Source organism: Anopheles merus, chromosome 3R (assembly GCF_017562075.2).
Source record: "Anopheles merus strain MAF chromosome 3R, AmerM5.1, whole genome shotgun sequence".
NCBI classification, from domain to species: Eukaryota; Metazoa; Arthropoda; class Insecta; order Diptera; family Culicidae; genus Anopheles; species Anopheles merus.
In genome coordinates, this window is record NC_054084.1 from 31,903,694 (window position 1) to 31,929,225 (window position 25,532).

The 25,532-nt window shown below is 42.0% G+C and overlaps 1 protein-coding gene and 1 long non-coding RNA gene across 3 annotated transcripts in view; both read left to right on the forward strand.

Annotated features, from left to right (window-relative positions):
• The window catches only part of LOC121597071 (1-acyl-sn-glycerol-3-phosphate acyltransferase alpha-like), a 56,675-nt gene extending 47,354 nt beyond the window's left edge, over positions 1-9,321 (forward strand). Inside the window, exons 4-5 of the mRNA XM_041922566.1 lie at positions 8,584-8,749; positions 8,829-9,321. Coding sequence (XP_041778500.1) covers positions 8,584-8,749; positions 8,829-8,989 — 327 coding nt within the window. The 3' untranslated portion in view covers positions 8,990-9,321. The remainder of the gene's footprint in view (positions 1-8,583; positions 8,750-8,828) is intronic.
• A 4,175-nt stretch (positions 9,322-13,496) lies between these two features.
• Positions 13,497-25,532, forward strand: part of LOC121597073 — a 30,768-nt gene continuing 18,732 nt past the window's right edge. The window contains exon 1 of one of the 2 annotated variants that reach the window (XR_006005373.1): positions 13,497-13,680. This is a non-coding gene — a long non-coding RNA (uncharacterized LOC121597073). The remainder of the gene's footprint in view (positions 13,681-25,532) is intronic. The other variant, XR_006005374.1, reaches the window with a different exon arrangement.

Below are 25,532 nucleotides of genomic sequence, written 5' to 3' on the forward strand. Positions count from 1 at the left end.
CTCGAAAGGGCAGACAATGTAGTCGTTGAAGCGGCGGGATATTATTTATGTCCAGCAGTGAGCAGGCCACTGTAAACGCAAGACAATTGACGATAAACTGTACCAGGCTGATCATTAAATGGACGGTAATGGTGGTACTGAAAATGTAATACAATGTACTCTGTACTGTAAGAAAATTGTATTTTTTTTCGTAAAATATGAATAAAACTAAACGAATCTACATTCTAGAAACAAAAAGCGCCTAAAGTTATGCAATCAGGTGAACAAAATATCGCTTGCAGCACACAGACTTGAAATTGCGCCTGAAGTTAGGCAATTTGCCAAAAATATATCCATTGTCAGCATCTCATCTTGGCACCTAATGAATGATATGTTCTTTGCCTACATTTAGGCGCATTGTTTCCAAGGAACAAGTCAATAGAGAGGAAATTGTAATTATCACTAAAACAAATGATTAATATTAGTGCTTGGCAGTCAATTCACCTTGACAGGGGGTAATCGATAATCTAGTTTCCGTGTCGTTATTACCAACATCCCTTACTCTATTACCACATTACCAAATGCTTCCTGGTGACCCGTAATGCACTAGCAAAGCCAGCAATGAAGCCATGTGAAATGGCCCAGAAGTGGCCACTAGTCGTGACGCTGTTTATGACTCTTGACGCAATCAATTATCGCATTTCTCGCCTCGCCAACGCTCATGCTTTCTTCGCTTTGTGCAATGAATTAATGTAATGTTCCTTTCTTTTTCATACACTTTCCATATGAGTTTGTATGCGGTTTTTGCTCCTTGAGCCGATTGCTTGGATGTGGGGGAGATCTGGGAACAGCAACAGCAAAAACACGTCCATACAATCCCAGCTGCTGAGTTATCGTCTTTCTGACGCCATCCAGAGGGTCTTTCTGCAGATCTGTACCAACATCATCGCCAGGGAACGATGGTGCCAACATGCTGCGTTTATTTAATCAAACAATTGTCGCCGGTCGACAACAACACGTTCAGCAGCAGGACTTTGTAGCCGCTGGCGACGAACAATGCATAATCCTGCTGGAGACAGTGTGGAAAGTGTGTTCATTGCGCTCGGTCGTTCCTGCATGCCTTGAAGCACGATGACGACCAAGGCTGCAGGACGGGACCTGATGCAACGGTGGTGTAAGTGCATGGTAATGCACTGCTGCACTTGACCCGTACCCCAACACTTAATATAGTCCATCTTTATTTCCCTTCTTTCCATGTGCGCAGTGGTTCCGGGGGCATCGCTCGTAGCAGTGCAGTAAATCGAGTGAAATCCACTGAAACTCAGGGTATTTAAGTTTTACGATTATTACTATTGCGTTTTAGAAAAGTGGGGGGCTGGTGGCCTTGGTCGGTGCATTAGCTCGGGGTTTCTTGCAACTGGAGTCCACACAGGGTCAAGCGATGACGAGCGAGTAGTCTTCTTTGTAGTTTCTTTGCTGAGGGTATTTATCAAGCTTTGTTTGGGGAAAAGATTCATAAAGAAAGTACGTTTCAAACATGCTTTAGGATAAACTTGTGACATTTGCTCATATTCAGTGACGGAAAATTTTAAGCAAAATTTTGCGCCTTGCCAAAATCCGATCAATTAGTGACGCTATCCGATTTCTCGCACCCTCGTTGAAGGGTCTAGTAGCGCCTTTTGTTGCGTCCCTGTAAAATGTCCCCCATGCGAGATGGATACACGGCGTAACAAGAGCACAGCTTCGGGCACCCCATGAAATGGGTAGGAAAGTGATTTACATACGTATAAAATTACTACATGAAACGAGCATAACGGAGGCGGCGATGAGAACGAGCGATAAAAACAAACACGACCAACACGTGCAAAACGTGGCGATGCATGGCAGGGAAAATGGCACTTTTTTCGACAGCCATAAAGCGTCAGATAAGAATCATAAAACAACGATGAGCCGTGGCGCTTGGGATGGTAATTTCCATTTTCCAAAAGGTGTAATTACAAGGCTGAGGAAACGTTTCACGAGGAAGAGAAAACGAGTGGCTGTAGTGTGCGGTGTCGAGTGCTCTCCGGGTACGGTGAGAGCACTCAGCGGAATGACTCATTTTCTGGGGTTTGCGATAGTCCTCAGTGAAGATTCACGTCCTCCTCGGACTTAATTATACGCGTATTTGAAATAATATAATTTCACCACGCATCACACCCCAAGAGCTGCAGTCGGAGCGCCGGTTGATGCGCATTCCCTCAGGGCTGCCGTGTTGGTGCGCTTCGATGTCCTTGCCCGGCAGAGCGCCAATCACACCGACAGTCGAGTCGTTAGTCAATCGCATCCAAACGCGGCGATGGTGGTGGTGGTGGTGTTGAAAAATTAGCATTAGCACGCACATACACAGCGCTCAAACCCTCCGCGGTGGCCACACCGTCCAAATCACAGTCACGTGCGTCGACACCCGGTGAATCGATTCGAAATTGTACGCCAACATGAACTTCCGGTGGAGGGCGTTTGTGCCGAAGATGATGGAGAGCGTGCCGGAGTGTGCGCGGCATGCGAACGAGGTGCGTTTATGATGGTATCGTAAAAAAGTATGAGCACCGATGCACACAATCGGTGTCTTTTGAGCAGGAACGGGGAACAGACAAGGAGAGGGTCGTTGGACCCCTTTACCCCCGAAGCCGTGGAAGAAATTTCCAATGAAGAGGGGGGAAAACAATGGTTGGCGAGGGGACGACCGGTTGTAGCATAATTAACCCAATAAAAGTCCCGAACAAAAGCCGAGTGGGGTGGGGTGGCTTCGCACTGGCACTGATAATAACGTAAACAAATTTGCCGCCGATAGTGATCTTTCGTTACGTTCGTCTTTTTGGTGGACGAACGCCACTGGTGAAACCGGAGCGAAACCGGAGGGACGAGATTTATCCTTTCAATGGCTTGGGTTGAAGCGTTTGTTTTTGGTCCTTCGAACCGGATGGGCCGGGTGTTTGAGTTTTAGTGGTGTTTGGTTGTTTGTTTTTTCTTCTTCTGTGGGTTTGTTTTTGCAATCACTGTAAAGGTAGTCGTAGTCGGTAAAACTGGCAAAGCTAAAGGGGAAAACTGGTCGTTGTTGTTGTTGCTGTGTCGGGTTTGAACGAAGGCACAGAGAGCGGAATCCACTGGCTTTTATGTTACCACAGGATAACAAACTACCAAACTGTGGGGACCGTGTACGGTTGACTCCGTTCCACAGGGGCATCGTGCCACATCGTGAAAGTTCAACCGAAACTGTTTGCCCATTTCCGGTGAGTGTGTGTGGGTGTGTGTGTGTTTTGGGCAAAGGTTGAGGTGGTTTGAGAGCAAATATTTGGTTCATCGTTGATATCACGGGTTCAACTCGAGATAGCTCAAAATGGGTAAACTTTAAAGAGAGTTTGATAAGCGTAGCATTATGTTTTGCGATACAAAAGGGGTTTGTAGTGAGTTGTCACGCCGAAATAATTGTTTGCTTTGAGGGTCTTGACATCGAAAATGAAGAAGTTAGTAATAAAATAGAGCAAGAAATGTCTAAGAGTTGAATATTATGGTTAAATGTATGAAAATGAGTCAAATAAAGTAATTTCATTTAATATTGCATAATTGTAGGCGGACATGAACAAATACGCCTGAAGGTATGTAATAGCACAAAGAGGCTATTCGTGTATTGATATATTCTTGTTGGCTATAAGTAAATAAGGTTTTCTCATTTTGACTTGTTTCATCCCGAAAAGCTTTCCCCTTTTCCACCTTCCCTTCTCTTACAACCAACCATTCACAGCATTAATTTACGCACGAAACTTGATTATCTTGTCAAAACAGTTGCCAATTAATACTTTCACTCCCATTCCCTGTACTTTTGCTAATCGTTTGAGGTCAGCAGAAAACAGGAAGCGCCTCGGGGGGAAACTTTTTGCCACCCCGTCCTACTGCTTCCCTTGGCATGATTGTATATCTTCCTTGGAAACGATAAAGTCGCTACGAAAACTAAGTCGTTTTCATGCATTCTTCATCACATCTTTCAACTAGCTTGTATCTTATTTAAGCTCCCTTTCTTTACCTCAGTACAACCCTTTCTTTGTGTTGGATAGTTTCATAGTTTCTTACCCTTTTCAGTATGGAGTGGAATAGTAAATTAAAATGCCACTCTCCTCACTGCCCTTCATCCGGTCAGCTATACGTGACGATACTGGATGGGCAATATTCATCACTATTTTCCACACCCCTTCGTACACATGCTTGGGGAATGATGCTGATTATTATTTATCAATTTCGCACCACTTGCTTCGCTTTACTTTCCGTCGGCCGACAAGGCCAGGAAAAGCCTTTTGGGACCGGAGCCAACAAAACTTTGCAGCGTGTTAGTGGGTAAAACTTTTCCATCAGCTCAGCATGGCCCTTATTTTGGCGGCTGTCCTTTGGGTTCGTTTATCAAACGATCGTTCTTCGATTAGGCAACCGAGGGCTTGGCTTTGCGGCAGGAAAGGTGGAGGTAAAACTGCCAAACTAGCACGAGTGCGTCGTAATGTTGAATGATATATTTCTTTAGTACCATTTTGGATGTGCGTAGTACCGGACTGTGAGTGTGCCTTCGACGTGGTAATAAATATCAAATTCAAATCAAGGCTGCACAGGGTCGGGCTTTCCCGTGATGTCCTTCTGCTTGCCTCTCGTAAAAGCCGAACGCTCCTCGTTGAGTGGAACGGATTTACACGCATGGAAAACGCGTGTAGTCGGGTTTATCTACCACTCCACATCAACCGAAAACCGCGAAGCACGCAAAACTGTAACCAAAACAGACACTTGCGAGATATTTGAAGCGGTTGAAACGAGGGGAGCATAAAGGGGATGAGGAACATAAAACATCTTTTTTCGAAAGCAAAAAACCAATGTGGAAGAATTGGAAAAACTTGAGGATCGTGAATGGAATGCATAAAAAAGTGCGGGTTTCCCCAACAGCTCGTGGCGTGTTTTCTTCTGCCATTTGAGTACCCAAGGGGACGCTGTTTTGGTGGAGCAGTGTGGTATGCTGGCTAAAAAATGTTGCTTTATGCGTATATTAAAGAAGACAGAAGCTTTTTGTTAAGAGGGGCAATGCGTGGTGAGCATCAGATGTTGCCGAAAATGGGACTCAGTTGTTGTTATTCTGGAAGAGTTAGGTTTGATATAAACAACATCATAGGGATCTTTCAAATTTTGTATAAATATTATCATTTAGAATATAGTCTGGTTGAAAGTGCCGAATAAATTGTTATTTAGGTTTTATGTAGCGTTTTTAAACATAAAATTAGGCGTTTAATCTGGAATTTAATAATAATAGTATAATACGCCCAAAAGTATGCAATTTACATTCGAAAGCGTGAGGAATGAACATATGTGTTTTGTGTTTGCAAGGTATATTATTGTCGTTTGAACTGTTTGTTATATTTCTCCTTCAATTTGGAGAATGGGAAACGACGACACATAAATCCAGCAGCGTGAAATAATACTCCGATAATGCGCTTCATATTACGCATCAAATGGAGCAAAAGTTTTCTCCTTTGCTATCCGTCGGCTCCATCATGCGTCGAACGCAGTGTTAACCTCGTTTGGCTGCGAAAAAATATTGAAAACTGTTAGTCCCCATCTTTACCGGGCGCAAAGGATGAACAACTTTTACCCCTCTCCGGTGCCATACATTACCGAGACAGAGAGCGGTTGGTGCGTGTGCTATTGATGAAGCGTAGAGAAATGGGTAGTTTTCTTCGAGGGAAAAGAAAATCTTAAACCGTTGTGAAATCAATGGAACAATTGCTGTTCCTTTTTTCTTTCTTTCCTTGCTTCATTGCTGCTTACATTTATGGAGAAAACTTTTCGCCCGCCCGGATAAAACTAGTGAAGCCTGGTGAACGCACTTCGTATCTGGCCCAGAATCTATCGACCATCTAGGACCTATTTTGCTAAGCCGCCGTGACCATACCGTGGTGCCGTAGCACCTGGAAGCTTTGAAAGTTTTCTCTGCTTGGCACTGCTTTCTCCTGCTGAGACCTTCCCGCAGTTTAGGTTTGGAGCGTTGCGTTTGCCGAAGATGGTGCAGATAAAAAGTAATGTTTAATCAATGTGGCAATATGGCGAAGCGATTTAGATGGAGATAGAAACAGCATGGTTCACTGTGCGGCGGTGGTCCTAATGGTGTTTGCCTGCCGAGTTCTTGAGTGTTATTAAAGGTACATTTGGAGGAAATTTAGCAAAACGAGTGCGACTAGGCCAGCGATAAATCTCACCAGGATGATGGTGTAGCAGAAGGTTTGGAAAGCCGGCACGAGGTTTCGCTTTATAATGGTTAATCGATGTGAGGGCTCAATGGAATGGATGTTTATAGTGTCGATTAGGAGTTGAACGATCGTTTCCGAGGAGGCGGGGAGAGCGTTTTAGTACCATTACCCATACCGTACCGTGATTGTTAAGGAAGGGAAAGGATTTTCTTGAAACATTTGTAGTCGTACCGATCGTTTAGATTGTACGACGTGATCTTGTGATCCAACCTAATGACGCAATTCAAAAATGTCTATCAAACGTGTTATCGTTTGCTGGAAAGGCTATAGCTATTCCATAAAAAATAATATTTAGACGAAGACATCACTCAAAGTGAAACCCTTTTAAAGTTCATTGACAGGATCGTAAGCTTGTGGCGTTGGAAGTTTACGTTCGAAATTTGCACTTCGTCACCCACATCGTCGTTCTGGTGTGATAGACTGCCGCGAAGGGACTCCCCGAAGGTTAACGATCCTGAATCAACCCTCACAAACGGACTGTAACTGAAGGAGTTTTTTTTGTACATTCGCTTCCCTCTTGGCGTTGCTGCCGGTTAACACGCAACCGTTCACTACCCAAACTAACTCCACAAACAATGGGATGAGAAGATCGTGGAGAATCGAAACGTTCCGGTGGAGAGAAAAAATAGTCCTCGAGGTTAAAGGTTCTTCCTGTCCTTCTTCTTTTTTTTCCTTTTCGAGGAAAGTAGTGGAAATTTAAAAGTAGCAAAAACACCTGTCGGAGGGCACTGAAAACTAGCACAACAAAAAAGGGTGATGTCTATCAAACACAAACCTTCATCAGGTTGGTTAGGCATTCTGTTAACACGCTCGTTTTTTGTTGTCTGGTTTTTGGCTCAGTTTTTTGTGCAAATTTATCCCCAACCCGCAACCGTACGGAACGAAACTGTGTTTTTCTTTACCTCTGAGCACTGATTTTCGAATATTGCGAGCGTTTGTTCTTGAACTTGAGAAAGCAAAATAGTACCGCATTCGCAAAACAAACATAACCACAGCGTGTCGGCTTTCGGCCACGAGCCACGAATTTTCAGCCGGTTTCGGTTGGCAGGTTGGCAGCAAAATGAGTTTTGTTCGTTTGTTTCTAGCGCACCGCAAAATGCGATGTTGTTCCTTTGATAGCCGGAGCGGGTATCGTTTTCTGTTTTCTTCCACGAACACGAAGGATAGGTTTGTGTGTTTATTCACCGTACCCGGTCAATCGAACATTCAATGATGTTGATGAAGATGTTCTTTCCCCATCTTTCCTTCTGTCGATTAAAGCCGTCCCCGACTTGATGTTGCTGAAAGGAAAAGGACAACCAAAACCAGCATCATCTTTCGCATCCAGTGACTTATGTTGCTCGAGATGAATGATGGAAAAATAAGGCAGGTAATAGAAGGAAGAAAAAAAATGAAGTAAAATAAAACTGCCTGTCCAAGGGCTGTGCGGGCTAGTAATATTTATTCAAGAGGGTGTAATATGAAATAATAAAAATTTATAGAGACATACATTTTGCATTGCCCTTTTTTGTTGTTGCGCAATGGCCAGTGATGGTGGCGAGGAGGATGAGGGAGGCTAAACATGCTGTCGAGAGTAACGACAGTATCGAAATTACTTGCTCTCGGACGTTTGTTTCGTTTTTATGCTTGAGCATTTGGTAATCGAGCCGAACGGGTGGGGACCGTAAGTGAAGAGAGCAATTGGATTCGAATTAAGATGTGTTACGACCGATCGGTGGGAGAAATGATGTGGTTGATGTTACATATTTAGGATATGATGTTTGCTTTATTGTTCTGCTCAAAATATGTCAATTAATGTATGTTAAATACTAAGCTATAATGATTGAACTTGCTTCAAAGCGTCAAAACGGTTGAAAATATTAAATTGTAATGTAGTTTGCATAGCATCAGGCGCATAAACAGAGCCTTTGCATAAAAATATATTTGCATTTGTTCTAGTTTATTGTATGCATGGTATGGTATTTAAATAAAAATATATTAAGGCCGGGCTACATTGATCGTACTCGCAAGTGTAATTTCGATATTCACTAGCGCATCTGGCGGCGGCTAGTGGAAGCTTTTTTTAGTCATCGAGGGAATAGTTATGCCGAATCTCAAAATTAAGTAGTTTCGTTTTTTGTCATGAAAATGGATGCAATGCGTGCAGGACATGTGCATCTACCTTCAACAAAACAAATCGGTGCACTAAAGTTATGCTAAAGCGATCAATGAGAAACAGGTACTAGCCCGTAGTCGCTGCATGCAAAATTCAACAGAATAACCCTCGTTTTGGCTTCTCCGCCTGCAGGCAAAGCTGCTTTTCTTCCCCGAGGGTACGCGCGGCAACGGTGACAAGCTGCTGCCGTTCAAGAAGGGATGCTTCCACGTCGCCGTCGAATCGCAAGCCTTCATTCAACCGGTGGTCATTTCGAAGTACCATTTTTTGAAATCCAAAGCGAAGATCTTCAACCGAGGTAAGGTGACGGGGCTAGGCTCCACAGTTTGAGCTTTTGCGGGTTCAAGGTTCTAATCGCTGCTGTTGCTTGTTTGCAGGGCAAAATATCATCAAAATTCTACCGGAAGTGTCCTGCGCGGGCCTTTCCAAGGACGACATTCCAGCGCTGATGGAGCGGGTACAGAAGATGATGCAGCGGGAGTACGAACAGCTGTCGGAGGAGTCCCTTTCGATCAACAATATTAGTGAGGTGCATTAGGCTCAGCGATTGGCGATGGGCCTCCTCAGGCTCTGTACACGTGCAATACAAAACAATTGACCTTGGCAAGGAAAGTTTTAGGGTTTTAGGAAATGAAATCAACAGCAGAAAAGACAGAGAGGGATGCTGCCACCAAGTGCTTTTTTCCAGGTATGGGAAGAAGTAGTCAGGATCACCAATATCATCATCATCGCCTTATCGCTAACGGATAGACAGTATAAAACAAACCTCCTCATTGAACAGAGAGCTTAGTAGTGGCGATTAGCGTTCGGTTTTTGTATTTACCGGGATGTGTGAATTTAAGTTGTGTCTCTTCCAAAGTCCATCATTTTTTCCTTCCAACACGCACCGATAGTTATTGAAGTTGAAAAAAATACGGCTAGCCAGTATAGCAAGCACAAACGCAAAGAGATGTGAACGAATCGCGCAACGTTTATTTTCCTACCTTCCTCCGAGACTCTATATTGTTCCTGTAGTTTAAGGGCATAGTTAAAGCGAGATGAGAAGGAAGATCCAGATTATCAGGTGTTTCGGTGCGGGTTTAAAGTTGTTTCAAGTCCAACGTAGCTATCAATCAATCACGAGGTAAGGAGGACTGTGAAGCAATATATCGGGAAAGAGTGGCAGTGGCATGTAAATAGCGTACAAAGTACAGTAGTTTTAGAATTTTATTCAAGAGAGCAAACTAGGGTTTAGTAGGATGATGAAGGATCGGGTAAGATGTCACTAGGTTGACACCAAACAAAACAAAAACGGGAAGAAACAAACGTGTAAGTGTACGTCGTACTATGGGGACGGTGGCAGCGGCGTCACTCTTTTGCCGTACGCTCAATGTGATACATACATTAAAACGAAACAAAAGCTCCAACAAAGAAGAGATGCGTGTTTTTTTGGAGAAGAGAACTGTGCAAGAGAAAACCCCCCTCCCGTTTGCAAAATGGCATTCACCGAGATTATGTGTGTTGTGTAGCCCACCCAGGCCCACGGGCGTACAAAATCCCAACATGAAAAGGGAAGCCAGTTTATTGCTCTCGAAGGAATTTTCCCCAGCTCCTGATCCGACAGGGACAGGGAGGTTTCTTTGCAAGAGTGTGCTGGATGTGAACTAAAGGGACAGGTAAGTAAGAGTAGAACCTACCCCGGCCAGGGGGAAAGGAAATCAATTTCACTAAAAAATGTACAACTTTTACTGTGCGGTCGTGCGGAGAGGTGGGATGAAAGTATGTAAAGTTAACTTCAATTGGGATCTTAAAATTTGTAGGGAATCTTTGCTTATCAAGAAGGGTTGTGTATGTAAGGTAAAGGCACACTTAATGTTCCCAAATATCCTTTGGGAAGTACATCCAAAAACCAAGTACAAACTCTTGTACTAGAAGTTGATAGTGCCGATTGCCACTGGTCTTGGTTGTGATGACTCCCATGAAGCCTCTCTACCAAGAGATTTCCGATTATGAGCCTTCCACCTATTGGCTCAATTGAATTTTGACGCTCTCGCCCGTGACATTCAATCAATGAAGAAACAAAGCAAAACAGAAACGCAATTCTTTTAGCCACAATTACGCTACTCCTAATTGCAATTCCAGCGGGGCATGAAACAAGAAAAAAGGAACATCCAAAAGGTTGTAATTGTGCTGTCAATTCTGATTTGCTCAGGTTGATTAATGATTCTGGACCAAACTGCTAGGGACGGCTGAAGTGACTAAGGAATGTTTCAGTAGAGTTCCTCCTGAAAGTTGATTGAGAGAGGATGAAGTTATTTCTAAAGACAGAGAGAGATAGGGTGTATATTAGAATAAATAGAGGCTGTTTTGATAAACATATGAAAGACTGAATTGGAACCACTTGCCATCCTCAGAGATCTCTATATTCATTCCTGGGGTATTCCATTGATAAGCGTTGGAGGGATGGACATCGGATGGACATGTTAAGTGTGGATGATGCTATTGAATGGAGAAGGTTTAACGATCTGTTTGTCCAGCTACACAATGACGATATTAGAAGAAGGCTCGTCCCTTCGAAGTAACTCGAGGGCAATGTCGTTTGCGTTCAATGTCCTCTCAATCCTGTTCCCGATCGATTGGCGAGAGGTTGAGTGTTGAGGTGACCCATTTGACGGTTTAGGAGGGTAATTTTTTAATTCACTCCCTGTTCCGCTATGCCCCAGTACCGCTGCCTAATCTCATCACATCTAATTACGCTTGTGGCGGGCAACTACCACAAAACTATTCACCCTCGCGCCCAAAGTCCTCTTGACACGTGTCACAAGCCGGACTGTTGCCGGAAAGGGAAGGTACATTGCAATCGACAGGTCGTCGTTGTCGTCGAAAATGAGTGCATATTTGTGTGACATCTTGACATTTCTTGGCTTTCCGAGGCGAGGGACAAGTAAACCGCAATCCTCCGGCGTCGAAGAAGAGGGTGCGCAAACTTATAAACATCCACACATCACGCTCTGTTACCGGTGGAGTCTTTTTCTACGTTACACACACGCACACCCGCTAGTACCTGGGAAAAGGGAATGAGTGGTTTTATTACTCCCAATGGAATTTGACCTGTCGCTTCCAGTTTCAGCTCACCGTTCCAGGATGTGTTGTGGGAAGGGCTGGAATGAAAAATCCTTTAGAAATTCTTTTCTCCATTTTGGGTTGCATTGGAGAAAGAATACTGGGGGAGTGTGTCATTGTATGTGTATGGCTTTACTACAGAACCGCAACATTTCGTCTGCAGGCCATCCTGGATATTATATGTGCGTAGGTTTGTGCTGTTCGGCTTTCATTTCTCATCTTCTGGGAGGCCTAATGACTTTCTTCGGTGGGGTGAGAGGTGTTCATTTCGGTTGTCGGGTAGGGCTTATCCCCTGTAGGGCTTATCCCCTGTCAGCTGATCTCCAGGAAGAAGGAATGGTACAAGGACGAGGTGTTAGGATAATGTTCATATCTAGTGGAAGAGGAAGCAGAGATACTAAAGGGCAAATGATGGGATTCGGAAAAGGTAGTAGCAACACGAAAGCAAAAGGGGTTTTCGTAGTAGGTCGTTTTCATTTTTTTGGGAACGAAGGATAGAAGGCAATGATACGGGTGCGATCCCAAGTTAGGTTTGGATATCACTTCCGGAAATGACCTTTGACTTTGTTGTCGATAGGAACGGGTGGGGATACATTTGAGAGTTTTGTGCTCTTGTTTGGGAAAGAGCTGGAAAAAAGGTGAGAAAACATATTGATAAAGTTATCCTTACATTTTGGGAATAATTGAAAAGATAACAGGTGTTAAAGACGATTGTAAGCAAAAGGTCCTTTTATCAGAATCTTTTAGAGTACAGGGTTTGCTAAGTGCAAAATTTAAAAAAAAACGAAGTGAAGGGACAACTTTTACCCTAAATTTTAAATGTAGAGTTTTCAATAGAGTTTTGTCCCACGATTTATTGACCCTATTGGAGCTCTGTAATCTATTTCGCTTCTTTTTGAGAGAACCGAGAGCTTCTTTAAAATAAACTGACCACCAGCCTATTTCATTCCGTTTATTCTGACCCTTTGGTTGAATTCCTGATTGTGAGGATCGATTAGGTCTTGGCTAAGATAAAATTAACCCTTGATGACGTTGTTTTGTACACGGTGGTTTATTGATAAGGAATTTTTATTATAAAATTCCACACTAAATCATAATTAATACATTTTGTGTTGTTAAAAGCGTATTTCTATAAAATTTTGACTTTCTTCATTTGGTTGGTGTGGTTGTGTCTTATGTAGAAAGGCTCATGTGTCGTTCCCATAGAGCGAATGCGCTCACAGGACAATTAAAGGCTAGTTTTTTTTATATTCAATAACATAACATTGAACATAGTATTAGGTGACATTTTCCTTCCTTTCGCTATTTAAGGTGCGTCAATCGTTCTAAACTGCTTCAAAAACCATCCTCCGCTCAATACCTTTTACGTTTTGGTACGATTAGCAAACATCCGGTGTAGCAACAATCACACACACATCACGCTCTCCCGCCTTACATTGCGCCTTAATCAAACACACACACACACACCCACCCGGCCGGAACTCAAACACAAAACGGCTTTGAAGCAAAATAGAGAAAGCAACAAAAATCCCAGTATCGGTTTGGCTCAGCAAGGACGAACATGGCCAAACAACCAACATACGCGTGTTTGTCACCTTTGCTGTAAAAAAAATCCCCTTTTCGCCCGCATAAAAACGGCCACGGTGTCACGTTTCCGTTGTTACAGCCGGAAACCGGCCGGTAACGCGCGTGGGATGCCTTGAGTAAGTGAGTGCTGCTAGGAATGTTGGACACTCATGCTCTGTTTACAAAACGCTTTTGGCTCTCCATCTTTTGTGAGCGTATCCAATTTCTGAGAGAGTGAGTGCCAATTGGGGGAACTCATTTTCCGGCATGGCATTTTCCGTACAGCGTTTTACTGTAAACAACACATTCCGATTCAGGCCGTGCCAACAGCTTCCTTACGCGCAGAAGTGCTGTTCAGTAGTGGTTCGAGCGTCGTCCGGTGTGGTGCCTGTGTCCTGTACGCTCGTGCGTTACGGCCCAACGGTGTACGTGCGGGAACGACGTTTCGTGAATGTGTATTGAAACGTGTAGTTGCCGTGTGTGTGTGCAGAGGAAGCTGTGTAGAGGAAGGCTCTCGTCTCGTAGCGTGGTAGTGTGTCTTCCTTACGTGTACACGCCGGGGTACGTGCGTTGTGTTGATAATGAGTACAAAAAGCGGCAGCGAGAGCGATTCCTGACGACGAGGTCCTTGAGCATTGCCAGTGCCAAGGACCAAAGTGCGTTTGCTTGTGTGCGTGTGTGTGCGTAGGATTTAGGTGCAAAAAGTGCGGGGCAGATTATTGCGAACGATGCTGCTGCAGTCTAACGCGCCCGAAAACCGATCGCTTCGCTCCGGTGTGCGTGTGACGCGCTATTTGTTCCATTAATCATTGATCGTGTATTGGAGCCCGGCTGTCCGGTGTGAGCAGGCCTGTTTTCTGCATTGGAGGTGTATGTGAGTTTCGGATTACCTTTCGGTGCCGGTGGGCGGCAAAAGCTTCCCAGCTGTGTGTGTATGTGTGTGTGTTTGCGCTTTTTATTCCACGCTGCAGCGCGTGTTGGTCTTGTTGCGTGATGCTAATTCGGTTGGCGCGTGAAGTGTAATGCGTGATCGTTGGTTAGTCGGTTCGGTGTCTGTGTTGGTGTTGCTGGTGGTTGCTCATACGTAAGAGCGTCGCAAAAAGACCAGCAAACAAATTTGATTTATCGCACGCGCGGTGGCGCTCATCCCGGAGCCACCCGGAAGCTGGTTTAGGATGACATGAGAAATAAAAGAATGTAGAATAGCATATTTTGCCCTGCACGTCTTGCAATCAACGGCGAAAAGGTCTTCCTTTGGCGCGTGGGGTAGCCACGATGACGAATTTTGGATTTAAAGGGAATAACTAAAGCGACCGGTAGCTGAGCTGTGGTAAGTAATGCTTGTAGTGTTACTGTGTTTTCATTGTTTAGTTTTACTTTTCTTTGAAGTAGAAAGTAGAAAGGATAGAAAATACTACTGACGGAAATGGTTTGTCCACCAGAATGCAAAATCTGTAGCAGGATCTGATGTATTCTATCAGTTTCAGGTACAGTTCTTGAATCAAAATGAAATAGGGATCGGTTCCAGGACCGGTATGGGTTTGTCATCTATTCTAGAATATGGGTATAGTATAGTATAGTGTAGTATAGTATATGGGTATGGGATCAAGATTAGCTCCAAAATTGGTAAAAAGCCAGGACCTGCTTCAGAACCCAAATGAATTCAAGGTCATCGCCAGAGCTGATATAGATTCTTTATCAGTTCCAGGGTCTTCTAGGCTTTGAACCTCTTTCGGTTAGAAGACGCAATGCACAGTGCTCTTTCATCGCTGGTTTGCTAAATGGCTCTATCGACTCATCGACCTTTGTTGCATCGAATCGATATCTATGCACCATCCCGAGCACTTAGGTCTCTCTAGACTCTACGGCTCGCTCAACCTCGTTCCAGCGCTGGTCGGTCTGACCCTATGTTCCGCATGTCGGCTGTTTTCAACACTGTTTCGGACTGCTCCGACTTCAACATCTCCACTCAGTGCGTCAAGGACCGTCTTCGGCTTCACTGCCGTGACCGCAGTGAATTAAGTGACATACGGCCCGTTGAAGATTAAACAATAAATAATAATATATCTCTTCCAGGACCAGTTCGGGGTCCTTCCTGGTTTGTAACCTCCAGTAACAGGTGTATTAAGAGTTGAGCATTGGTTCTTGAACTGGATTTGGCAAAGGAGCGGTCGTAGCTTGGTATTGTGTTTTGTAGCCCTGCACAATTGATTGGTCGGTTCTCATAATTTTTTGGGCTCGTCTCACGATTTATTCATCGTATCCCATAGATTTTTGGTTCGTTCCCATAATTTATTGGCATCGTCCGTATCAATTAGTGGTATTTATTGGTATTTATTCGATATCAATACAATTGAACCTAAAAAATCTGGGAAATGCCCAAAAATTCGTGGATACACACCAAAAAAGTATGGGAAGCAACCAAAAAATTATGAGAACCAACCAATAAACCGTGGGAAACCCTGCATACGTGTCTTTTTCATGCCAATCTTTATCATATATCTTTAAAGAGAAAGTTTAGTGGTTCCAACATTTCTTTCATCGCTACAACAGTACCATTTTTCTATAGAGGAGTCTTCAGAATTTAAGGATTAAGAATTGATTGCTATTTTTTTATTATTGCTTGTACAATTTTGATTGGACAAATAAGAAATCAAAATGATAGGGTTTAAACGAGATTCTTTTATTAAACTACAATGTTTTCACGTGGTGTTAATGAACAAACTTTGCTAGGAATTGCAAGTGAGCTTGTTGTAGTGAGATGTCGCTTATAAATCATGTCATACGTAGATGTAATCACACAATTTTATAAGATCGCGTACAATATTTTTCTACTTATCCCCTCTCTAATTCTTCAAAACTTTGTCATTGCATTCTTATTATTGTGCAGTAAAAACATAAATTATCCCTCACTACGTAATAAACCGCTCCGACTCTACTTTATCGAAACCAAAATAAACGATTGATCAAGACGATAAGCGCTAGGCTGAGCCAGACCCCTCTGGCGGAAAACTGCACTGTTGTTTGCGATGAAAGATGTGTTGCAACTGCCGACGAAGAGGGACTTCGAAACCCACTTGTCGGCTTAGTTCCAATGTTTAGATCTTTTTTGATAAAGATTTCTTAATTCCTCCCCTATGCATACAAAAAACTGAAAGTCATTCTAAATATCTTTATTACATTGGTGCTACGCTTTAAAGAGCGTGAACCACGTGCGGGGTTGTAAGAGAACAGGGGCAGGACGACAAAATCTCACATCGGTGTGTGTATGTGTGGCTCAGATTATCTAACCTCCAAATCTGGCAGGATTTTCTTTTCTCTCTTTCTCAGAATAAAGCAACAGAACATACTGTCGCAGCTGTAAAATATGATTCCCATGGCTTTTTGTGAAAGAATTAAAAAAACACACACACCAAGCCAGGTAAAACATTGCGCCGATATAAATTGTACGCACCCGGGTAAAATGTTAACACGCGGTATTACCTTTCTCCAAACGTAACGGGGGGGAAAATGGAGAAGAGGACGCGAACTTTCCCTCCGCGGTTGTTTTTGCCGCAAAGGAAATGGTGCAGCGCGGCACCAAATGGGCAGCAAAAGCAAATGAAATGGATGCCCCTACCCGGGGTGACCATTTATCTGTGCTCCACTGGGAGGGATGGCACCGAGGAGCTACGGAAAGCAACGGTGGAAAGCTCAAAATTACATTCACCATTAAATTTTATTTTAAGTAATATGACGTTACTTTTTCGCCTCCTTTCTACTCACCGGCTTTTGTCGGCGGGTTTTTTTTGCCGGTCCAGTGTTTCGTCGTTTACAGACAAGACCGTTGGAAGGTCCGTTCTTTTTTGGAGCAGTTGTTTTTTTTTCTTGAACCCGTAGTACATAACGGGTAAGTGGATTTGGGCTTTATGGTCACCGGTGGCTTCGAAGCGAGACGCTTTCGGTGCGCGATACACAGGAAGAGAGCCCCGGCCGGGATCGTTTCTTATATTTTTAGAGTGTCCTTCTTGGCTGTGTGTCTGCTTTGGTAGCGTAAAAAAAGGCTCCACCTGAAGATTGAATGGTACAAGAAGGTATTTGAATAGATTTATGAAAATGTAGCTCCTGGGTGTTGGGTTGTAGCAAGGGAGAAACGATAATTCCAGGCTAAGACATGCGACTCCAGGTGTGTATGGGAAATGAGAAGAAAAGCGCAAAAACTACTTCATTGTGATTTAGAAAACCTTGAATCAGTGATAGCTGCCTCACAAAAAGCATGTCTGGCGTAATAATTCTTCAGCAGGGCCAAGGTGTGCGCCAATGCGGAACCGAGAATTTTGATACGATTTTCCACATACAATCGGTTGGATTTTTTTCTTCCTTTCGCTTCCTAAGTACCCTTTTGGTCACACGAGGCCCCCCGCTCGCCAAGGGCGCATCCTTGAAGTGGAAAGTGAAAATGGAATTTTTCGAAGTAGAACCTCCTCCCGTTCCTGGCTGGCTGGAGGGTCTGGCATTCGCTTCGGATTTTCTCCTTTAATGTCGTGCTACCGTTGCATGAAGTCATCTTGAGGTTGTTCTTTTTTTTTGGGTTCACCGCTGGAACTCTCTCCCTTTCTCATTTTCTCCCTTGTAGTAGACAGAATGCTGCTGTAATGGCGCTTATAATGGCAATCAAAGGTATTCCTCAGACTTGGGAGCGTCATGCGGTTCTGGGTTATCATGGGATACTACACGGCAGCTAGACAAGCTAGACATGAGCTTTCTGCTTCGTTTTTGGATTTAACTCGACACAACACGACGTCTCGACCTTTTTTTTTGTTTGGTGATTGGAGTTGAAAAGGGAAATTGAAAAAAAAATCCGAAACAAGTGCAGCGATGCGCACGTGAAGCAATTTTCGTGCAGCAACAGCGGAAAGGAAGAGCTTCTTAGTTGTTCTCACCGATTACAGGACGAAGCGTGCTCAATATTACGTGGGAATTGGGAAGCAGAACGAGAAGATTGGTCCTTTTTTGTCTGGATCGTCGTGGTGGACAGTAATTCCGGCAGTAGTCAATCGCCCGTAGGAAAAAAAGGTGATTAAAGCGATCATAATGGCACCCAAGGAGCAAAAGGGGCGATTTAACGATGGGTCAATTGGTGTTTGGCCACCGTGTTACTTGCCGTGGGCAGGAATGATCGTAGCATAATTGAGTTAATTATCTGGTTTCTTGCGGGATTAAATGGGTTAGAATGATCCAAGGAAACGATTGGAACGCTGTCTGGTGCGAAAAGTGGTAGAATTATCGTTTTGTAAAGAGTGTTTTGCAAAGTTTGATTTTGTTTAAATTTGCTTTTACTTTTTCCAATACAGCTTGCTAACGTCAAGATGCTCCTCCTTCATCCTCATGTATAAAATATTGGCCAATATGGTACTAACATCATTTGATATCAGTTATTATTGGCCCATCGACTATTTTGAGAGGTCATCAGCATATTACATAAGCTGGGTCATGAACGCTACGGTCCGGATTAACAAATTTCAATATTTATTTATTTATTTATTTATTTTTTTTATTATTTGCTCGGCCACGTTGGGTTACAGCAATAGTGCTTACTGACTATAGTATACAATTATTCACGAAGGAGTTGCAAGGAGTTTATGGTACGGAAAAGGAGCGAAGACGGGATCGGTAGACAGGATAGGATATGTTGAAATCGAACAGATCAGAAGTACTATTAAAAGACGACATAGCTCTTACAAAAGGCTCATTGCGAGCAAAACGTGTACGACAGATAGGTAACTGGAGACGAAAACGATAACGTAAGGTGCGACAAGGTGCATACAAATGTAAGCGCGACAGAAGTGAAGGAGTATCAATCGTATTGAGCAATATGCCAGCGACGAAAGAAGCCTGAGCGACCGAGAGGCGGTGCTCCAACTTGGCAAGGCCTAATAGAGTGCATCTATCGTCATACGAAGGAGGCGGAATAGAGTGATGACCCAGCGACCTACGAAATACGATCCTTGTAAAACGTCTCTGGATCCTCTCAATCCTTTGGAGCAGAGATAGTTGGACAGGAGACCAGATGACACAGGCATATTCTAGTACGGAACGGACCCAACAACAATAAAGGGACTTAAGACAAAAAGGATCACGAATTTCAGTGGACATGCGACAAATATAACCAAGACTTTTGTTGGCCTTGTTGATGACATAGTCCGTGTGCTCCTTGAAAGAAAGACTCGGGTCAAAGAAGACGCCAAGATCCTTAGACAAGGACGCACGGGGAATAGGGGCATCACAGACACTATAAGCATGAGTTATACTTGTAGAGGATCGGAAGAAAGACAAGACAGAACATTTTTCAGGACACAGGACTAAACCGTTAGAAGCACACCATGTAGAGAATTTACAGAGTCAGGATTGAAGGACTAGACAATCAGCTGTAGAAGTACAGGAAGAAAATTTTAACGTCATCCGCATATAGCAAGAAGCCGTTAGGAGGAAGGATCGAAGTACAGTCATTGCGGAAGAGAATGAACAGTAAGGGACTAAGGACACTACCTTGAGGGACACCCGAAGAAATAAGAAAACATTCAGAGAAAGAGCCACAGATTTTAACTACATATGAACGATTCTCAAGATAGGAGTTGAACCACGGCAATATAGAGCCACCGAAATCTAGTTTTCGAAGCTTAGTAACAAGTAATGATAGAGGTATACTTGTAAATGCCGCTTTGAAATCGGTATAGATAGTGTCTACTTGCTTACCACTAGACAGGTAGTGATATAGAGAAGACAAAAAACACATTAGGTTGGTGGACACTGAGCGATTGGGCATAAAGCCGTGTTGTTCCGTAGAAATATAATTTTTTACACAAGGCATTACAGATAAATGGACAATTGACTCGAGGATTTTAGAACACGCACAAATAATAGAAATGCCAAAGTAATTTTGTAAATGATATTATTGTTATCAAAATTTTAAAGTAATGAAATCATTAAAAAGTATCAGTAATGAAGTTATAGAGAAAATTTTTGTCAGTTTTTCTACATGATACAAGTAAAAGACGATAATGAAATGAATATTAAGTAAATATTTGAATACAATCATGTGGAGAAATCATTCAAATCTTCCGTTTTGCGGGGGGTTTGAGTGAGAAAATAACTATTCATGCTTGAGACATCGAGCTTAAGACCACGTGAGTGTAATTAATTGATAAGAATAAAAAAAACAAAATGGTGCAAGGCCGCGTCAAAGCTTTCGGTTATAACCAATTTATTTCTATAGGCTTTACGCTAGTAAGAAAGCTACATTTTGTTTAAAGGTAAAGACAAACTGTCAAGGAATTATTGGAATTGTATTTTTAAGTAAGAATTTATTTAGAATGTATGCATCAATCAAACAAAAACATGAGACTGTAGACTGTTGAAATCCAGAAGGAATATTCATGCTTAATGCCATTGGGCCTGGTAGGGTAGCTAAGAATGGGAATGCATTAGCGCTTGTGGCACTACGTCTTATAGTATTACCTTGGTAAAAATAGATTTGATTCAAGTTATTAACATGTCCAACATGAACCAAGCCAGGAACAAAAATGATAAACATTAAGATTCTCTTTAAAATTACTTGTTAATTATTATTAACGACCGATTTGCTCGCAAGGTTTTGTTCCCAGTAATATTCGATAGAGGGCGACACGGCCCGCGTTTAGTGTGGTCAACGTTCAACACTGATCGGGCCGAGTATTCCCGAACGCTTACGATCGAAGCTGCAGGAGAGAATAAAGTTCATTCTTTCTCATAAGCCCGAGACAAGCGACGGATTTTTAGCTTTCCAAATAAAAATATCGATGCTTAAAAACGCTTGTTTTAATAAAAACAGTTTACTTCGGCTGAAAGAACGAATCCTGCTGTAGTGTGCAACATTACTTCTGTTGGAAGATTGAAGAAATGGTATTCTGCCTATTTAGGTCAAAGAGCGCTTGGCCTAGGTTATGCAATACGCAGATGACCTGCCAAAATAGTCGATGGGCCAGTAACAACTGATATCAAATGATGTTAGCACCATATTGGCCACTATTGGCAAGCTGCATGGGCATTTTGCTTTGAAATGAAAATCGATTTTACTTTTGTCCGACTTTCAGTGGACCGCATAAATTTCATACCTGTTATCACATTTATGCATGGTGATGCATGATTTTAAATGATATCGGTGTGAGTTTTTGCAGGAATATAGCTGAAGAGTGTCCTCAACGATGAGTGAAAAAAGTGTTCCGATAAGTGCTCATAATGGACTGTGCGGGGTGCCGCAAAATCAGATAATAGGCGAAAATATGAGTTTTGTAAACAATTTAAATCGCATAATTTTAAACATTTTAAATCATTCTGAACAATTTGAAATAAATATTTGAAGACAATTTACATTCAACCTATACGTCAAATGCATAAAAATGAAAGCAAGAGTATGAAACTGAAATATGAGCAGAAAAATGAAGAAAAGTGTATTCAATAACAATAATTATTTGCCAAATGTTTGCTTTCAAAAATTAAATCAAAATTAATTAAATTAATCACATATGGGAAGAAATTCAATAAAGAAAATTTCTCCGCGGCATTTCTCAATAATAGATGAAACATTAAAATAGCAATAAAATAGTTATAGGTTGAGATAAGTAAAGAGTTAGTGGTATCAGAATGATAAATCAAAATGATGAGAAACTTGAATATATGTTCGTTTCAGAGTATTTAGTTTACAAAAACTAGTAGCTTAACCCACATTTTCTCTATTAATCTTACAAATGGTCTGGAATTCGTACAATTCCAGTCTAGATGAAGCAACGGCTGGAAAAAAGGCACATAACTCATCAAGCTTTCAACATTCAAGGGCGCAACTATCATTTATTTTTCCAAGTAATATCCAATGTCCACACGATAGCTTGTTTTCGTGGAAAGTAAATGGAAATGAGCCAGAAGAACCGGCTATTATTTTTTCTCTCTCACTCTGCTTTCCATTTGGCACATTTGGCTGGCCTAGCCGGTTGGTTCGAACGTGCTGTCGCGATATTAATTGTTAATTACCAGCGTCTGGATGGACCGGTAGCAATTCAATTATGAGCCTGATCCTGGTTGATTAAGTGATTATTGTTTATTCCTCTCCCTCCAATGAGCTACTCGTTCTCTTTTTTTTTGCGATGAATTTTTCCTTTCAACAGTAAATGTGACTTTTGCTAGCGACTTTAAAGACACATTTCGTCCTTCGTATTGTCCCCGTTCATAAATTATGGTTGAGGTTAGGGCAAGTGTGCTAGTGCGTGTGGCTTGGATTGGTGGGAGGCTTTTGTGCGTTCCATTTTCCGATACGTTTGAGTGGCATTCTTGCCGGACGGTTGCTATATTGATTGCTTCACTGACCTCACCCGCTTTGAATGGGTTGAAAGCAAGCAAGTGAGGACAGCGTAGGGAAGGGAAGGACAACGTGCCGGCGGCAACCAAGCCGAAGTGGCCGACAATTTTAATTTACGCAACAGTGCATATTCCATATGGCGCCAGCATTCGCCCGTTCGCTCATTTATTCCTACGGACTAGGATGATGATGATGATGATGCCGCTGACGACGATGGTGGTGATGGAAAGGGGTTGTTGACCGTGCTGTTCCATGCTGCACGGTGCACTTTTTGCCACGCGTCCACGGCGCGTTGTTTTGTAATCAATTTCCCCATACACACGCACAAAACATGGGTGGCTTCCCCGCCATGTAAAGATTTTTCTCGACCCAAAACAGGGCGAAAGGGGGCGAAATGCCCGGCAAGAAGATGGAGGATGGAGCGGGAACCTTCATCTATCATTTTCACGCACCTGTAAACCGAGCGAGTGGTTTTTCTCGTGGTTAAGGTATGGAAATGGCAGTGTTGTCTGCCAGCCCACGCGCCTGTCTGTGATTGAAGTGTGTGTGTGTGTGTGTGTGTGTGTGTGTGTGGGGGGGGGGGGGGAGGGTTTTTATTTTGGTTTTGCTTTCAGCGCGCATCCTTCCGGTTGAACTGCAACCGGTGGAATGTATCATTCGGTGTGGGTTAAATAATGCACAGGAAATGCATTGCTTCATTGTGTGTGCTGTGTTTGTGGGGGGTTTGAGAGTTTGGGCAGTTTGGATTGTTTGAGCTTCCTGTAAATTGGTTTTAATTGAGCATCTTTGTGCGAGAAAAAGTATTGTTTGAATTGAAACGATTGAATTAATTGAGATCGGATATTGTTCTGGTTCATAATAAATAATAAAACCTAGCGAACTATTGGATGACAGTAAAACTGCCGAAACATGTTAAATCTGCTCATTTTATTTGATATTTCTAAAAATACGCAAGGAATGGATGTGAAACTTCGTGAAGCACTTTGAGACAATTTTCAATGCGTTTTTTGCAAAATTTCACTTTTTATTTACCTTTCCGAAAATACGTACACTGTCGAAAACTGGTTCAATTTTTCCAGTTGTTAATATACTGGTTTCAGAGTCGTTGGTATTAAATATTATCTTTAATAGAATCAGTTGCTGTCATTTTAAAAATGCAAATGTACCTGTAAACGTATGAGATCTAGGGTAAACGCACCTATAGTGGTGGTATTGCACTAAAATGCGTTCCACACGGCAAATTAAAAGTAATTAAGTTATTTACGTTAGTGTGAAATTTTCTTTAGCCTTTTACAAAGGATTTAAAAGATAAATGGGACCATTCCGTTTTTAGTGACCGAAAAATCCATTATTTTGTGAAATGTGTCAACGTTTTTTTTTTCAAAATTCCTTAGGATTTCATAACGAAACTCATATCTTTGTTATCGTTCTAAATGAACACATAATAATGCAACGATTAGTTTCTTTACTGAAATTGATTGCCTTTTGATCATATTTACCTTTTTTAATATAAGTGTTTTTTTGCCATAGTGCCATTATTGGTACACAACACAGGCATGTTTCTATAGTGGTCTTAGTTCTAAATTCAATAAAAACAGGTAATTTTAGATTTTTTCGATGACACTTTTGACATGTCGTACTGTTTTCATCAAAAAAAGCAACAGAAATGTTTTGTCTGTACGTAATTTACCAAACATAGGCCAAAGTTCGCATATCTGGCCGAGTGAAAAATCGAATTCAAATTAAGCGTACTCATCCGGGAGTGAGTTGACGACAGGTGTGATACAGTACTTTAGTCAATATTTTCATCAAACAAATTCATACATTTTTACGATCAATTTACGCAAGGAATCATTATTATGGCAGCAATCCTTGCTATTCACACAGAAACAGCTTCAAAACTTAGTTATATTAATATTATACACTGTTTTGAGGCATTCTTGTTTACCACCACTATAGGAACACAATACGACAACTATAGGGACCATACCACCATTATAGGTCCAACGAATCAGTCACAAAAATATGTATTTTTTCGTAAATTTGATGTGTTTTATGGTAAAAATGGTTGTGATTGCGAGGATAAAACATATTCTAATTGTTGTGTGTTAAAATATTAATAAATTTTCCTTTCTGACACTTTCAATCCATTGAAACACAACTGTACCACTACAAATTGCACCACTATTGGTACATTTACTTTAGTTTGGATACGATTACGCTATGATCGAGAAAATCCTTTCCAACTCAGAAGACTCCATTAGGGCTTTCAAAAATAAAAGACGAGGAACGTAATATTTTCTTTAACAGTATTTAAATTATTGTTTGTTGGAATTAATTAATCAAATGTTGGAAAAAAACAGTACCTTTAACTATGTGAGGTGTAAAATTTAATGCGATGAAGTTAAAACTCGATGTCAATTAGTCCTAAATGAGGCAAAAATTGGGGTTTCGAAACAAATATTAGTGACAAATATTAGAAGAGGTACAATTTTGGGGCAAAAACTGTTGTCTAGGTCAATAAATTGTATTTTACGATCAATAAGTTCGTATCTATTTTCAGTGAAAGTTTCGTGTAGTTGGTTTTGCCTAATGTGTTACGTCGTACACGAAAAATATTCCTAAATGAAAGGCAAACAGGAGCTACCAGAGAATGCTGAAAGGATGCGTCTTTGACTGTATCTAAAATGGTTTTCAAATAGAATCGATATTCAAACAAAAAAAAAAAAACTTCAGAACTTAAAAAAACGAAGTAATTCATACACACACACTCTTCGATTTGGGACAAGAAAAAAAAACCCATTGACATGCAAATTTATGCCAATCTCATTCGGAAAACTCGGATGCAAAGTGAAGCGCTGAAACAAGAGCGATGTAAAGCCCGACTAAAGCAAGCGGGGCACAGTGACTGCACTCGGGAATGTGTTTGAGGCTGTCATGGTTGTCTTCCTTCATCCTGAGGGACTTAGGTAGGAAAATTCTCAAACCACTATCGCACGAAAGGCAGTGTGCGCGTCTACTGTGGAGAGTGGGACGAGATTGG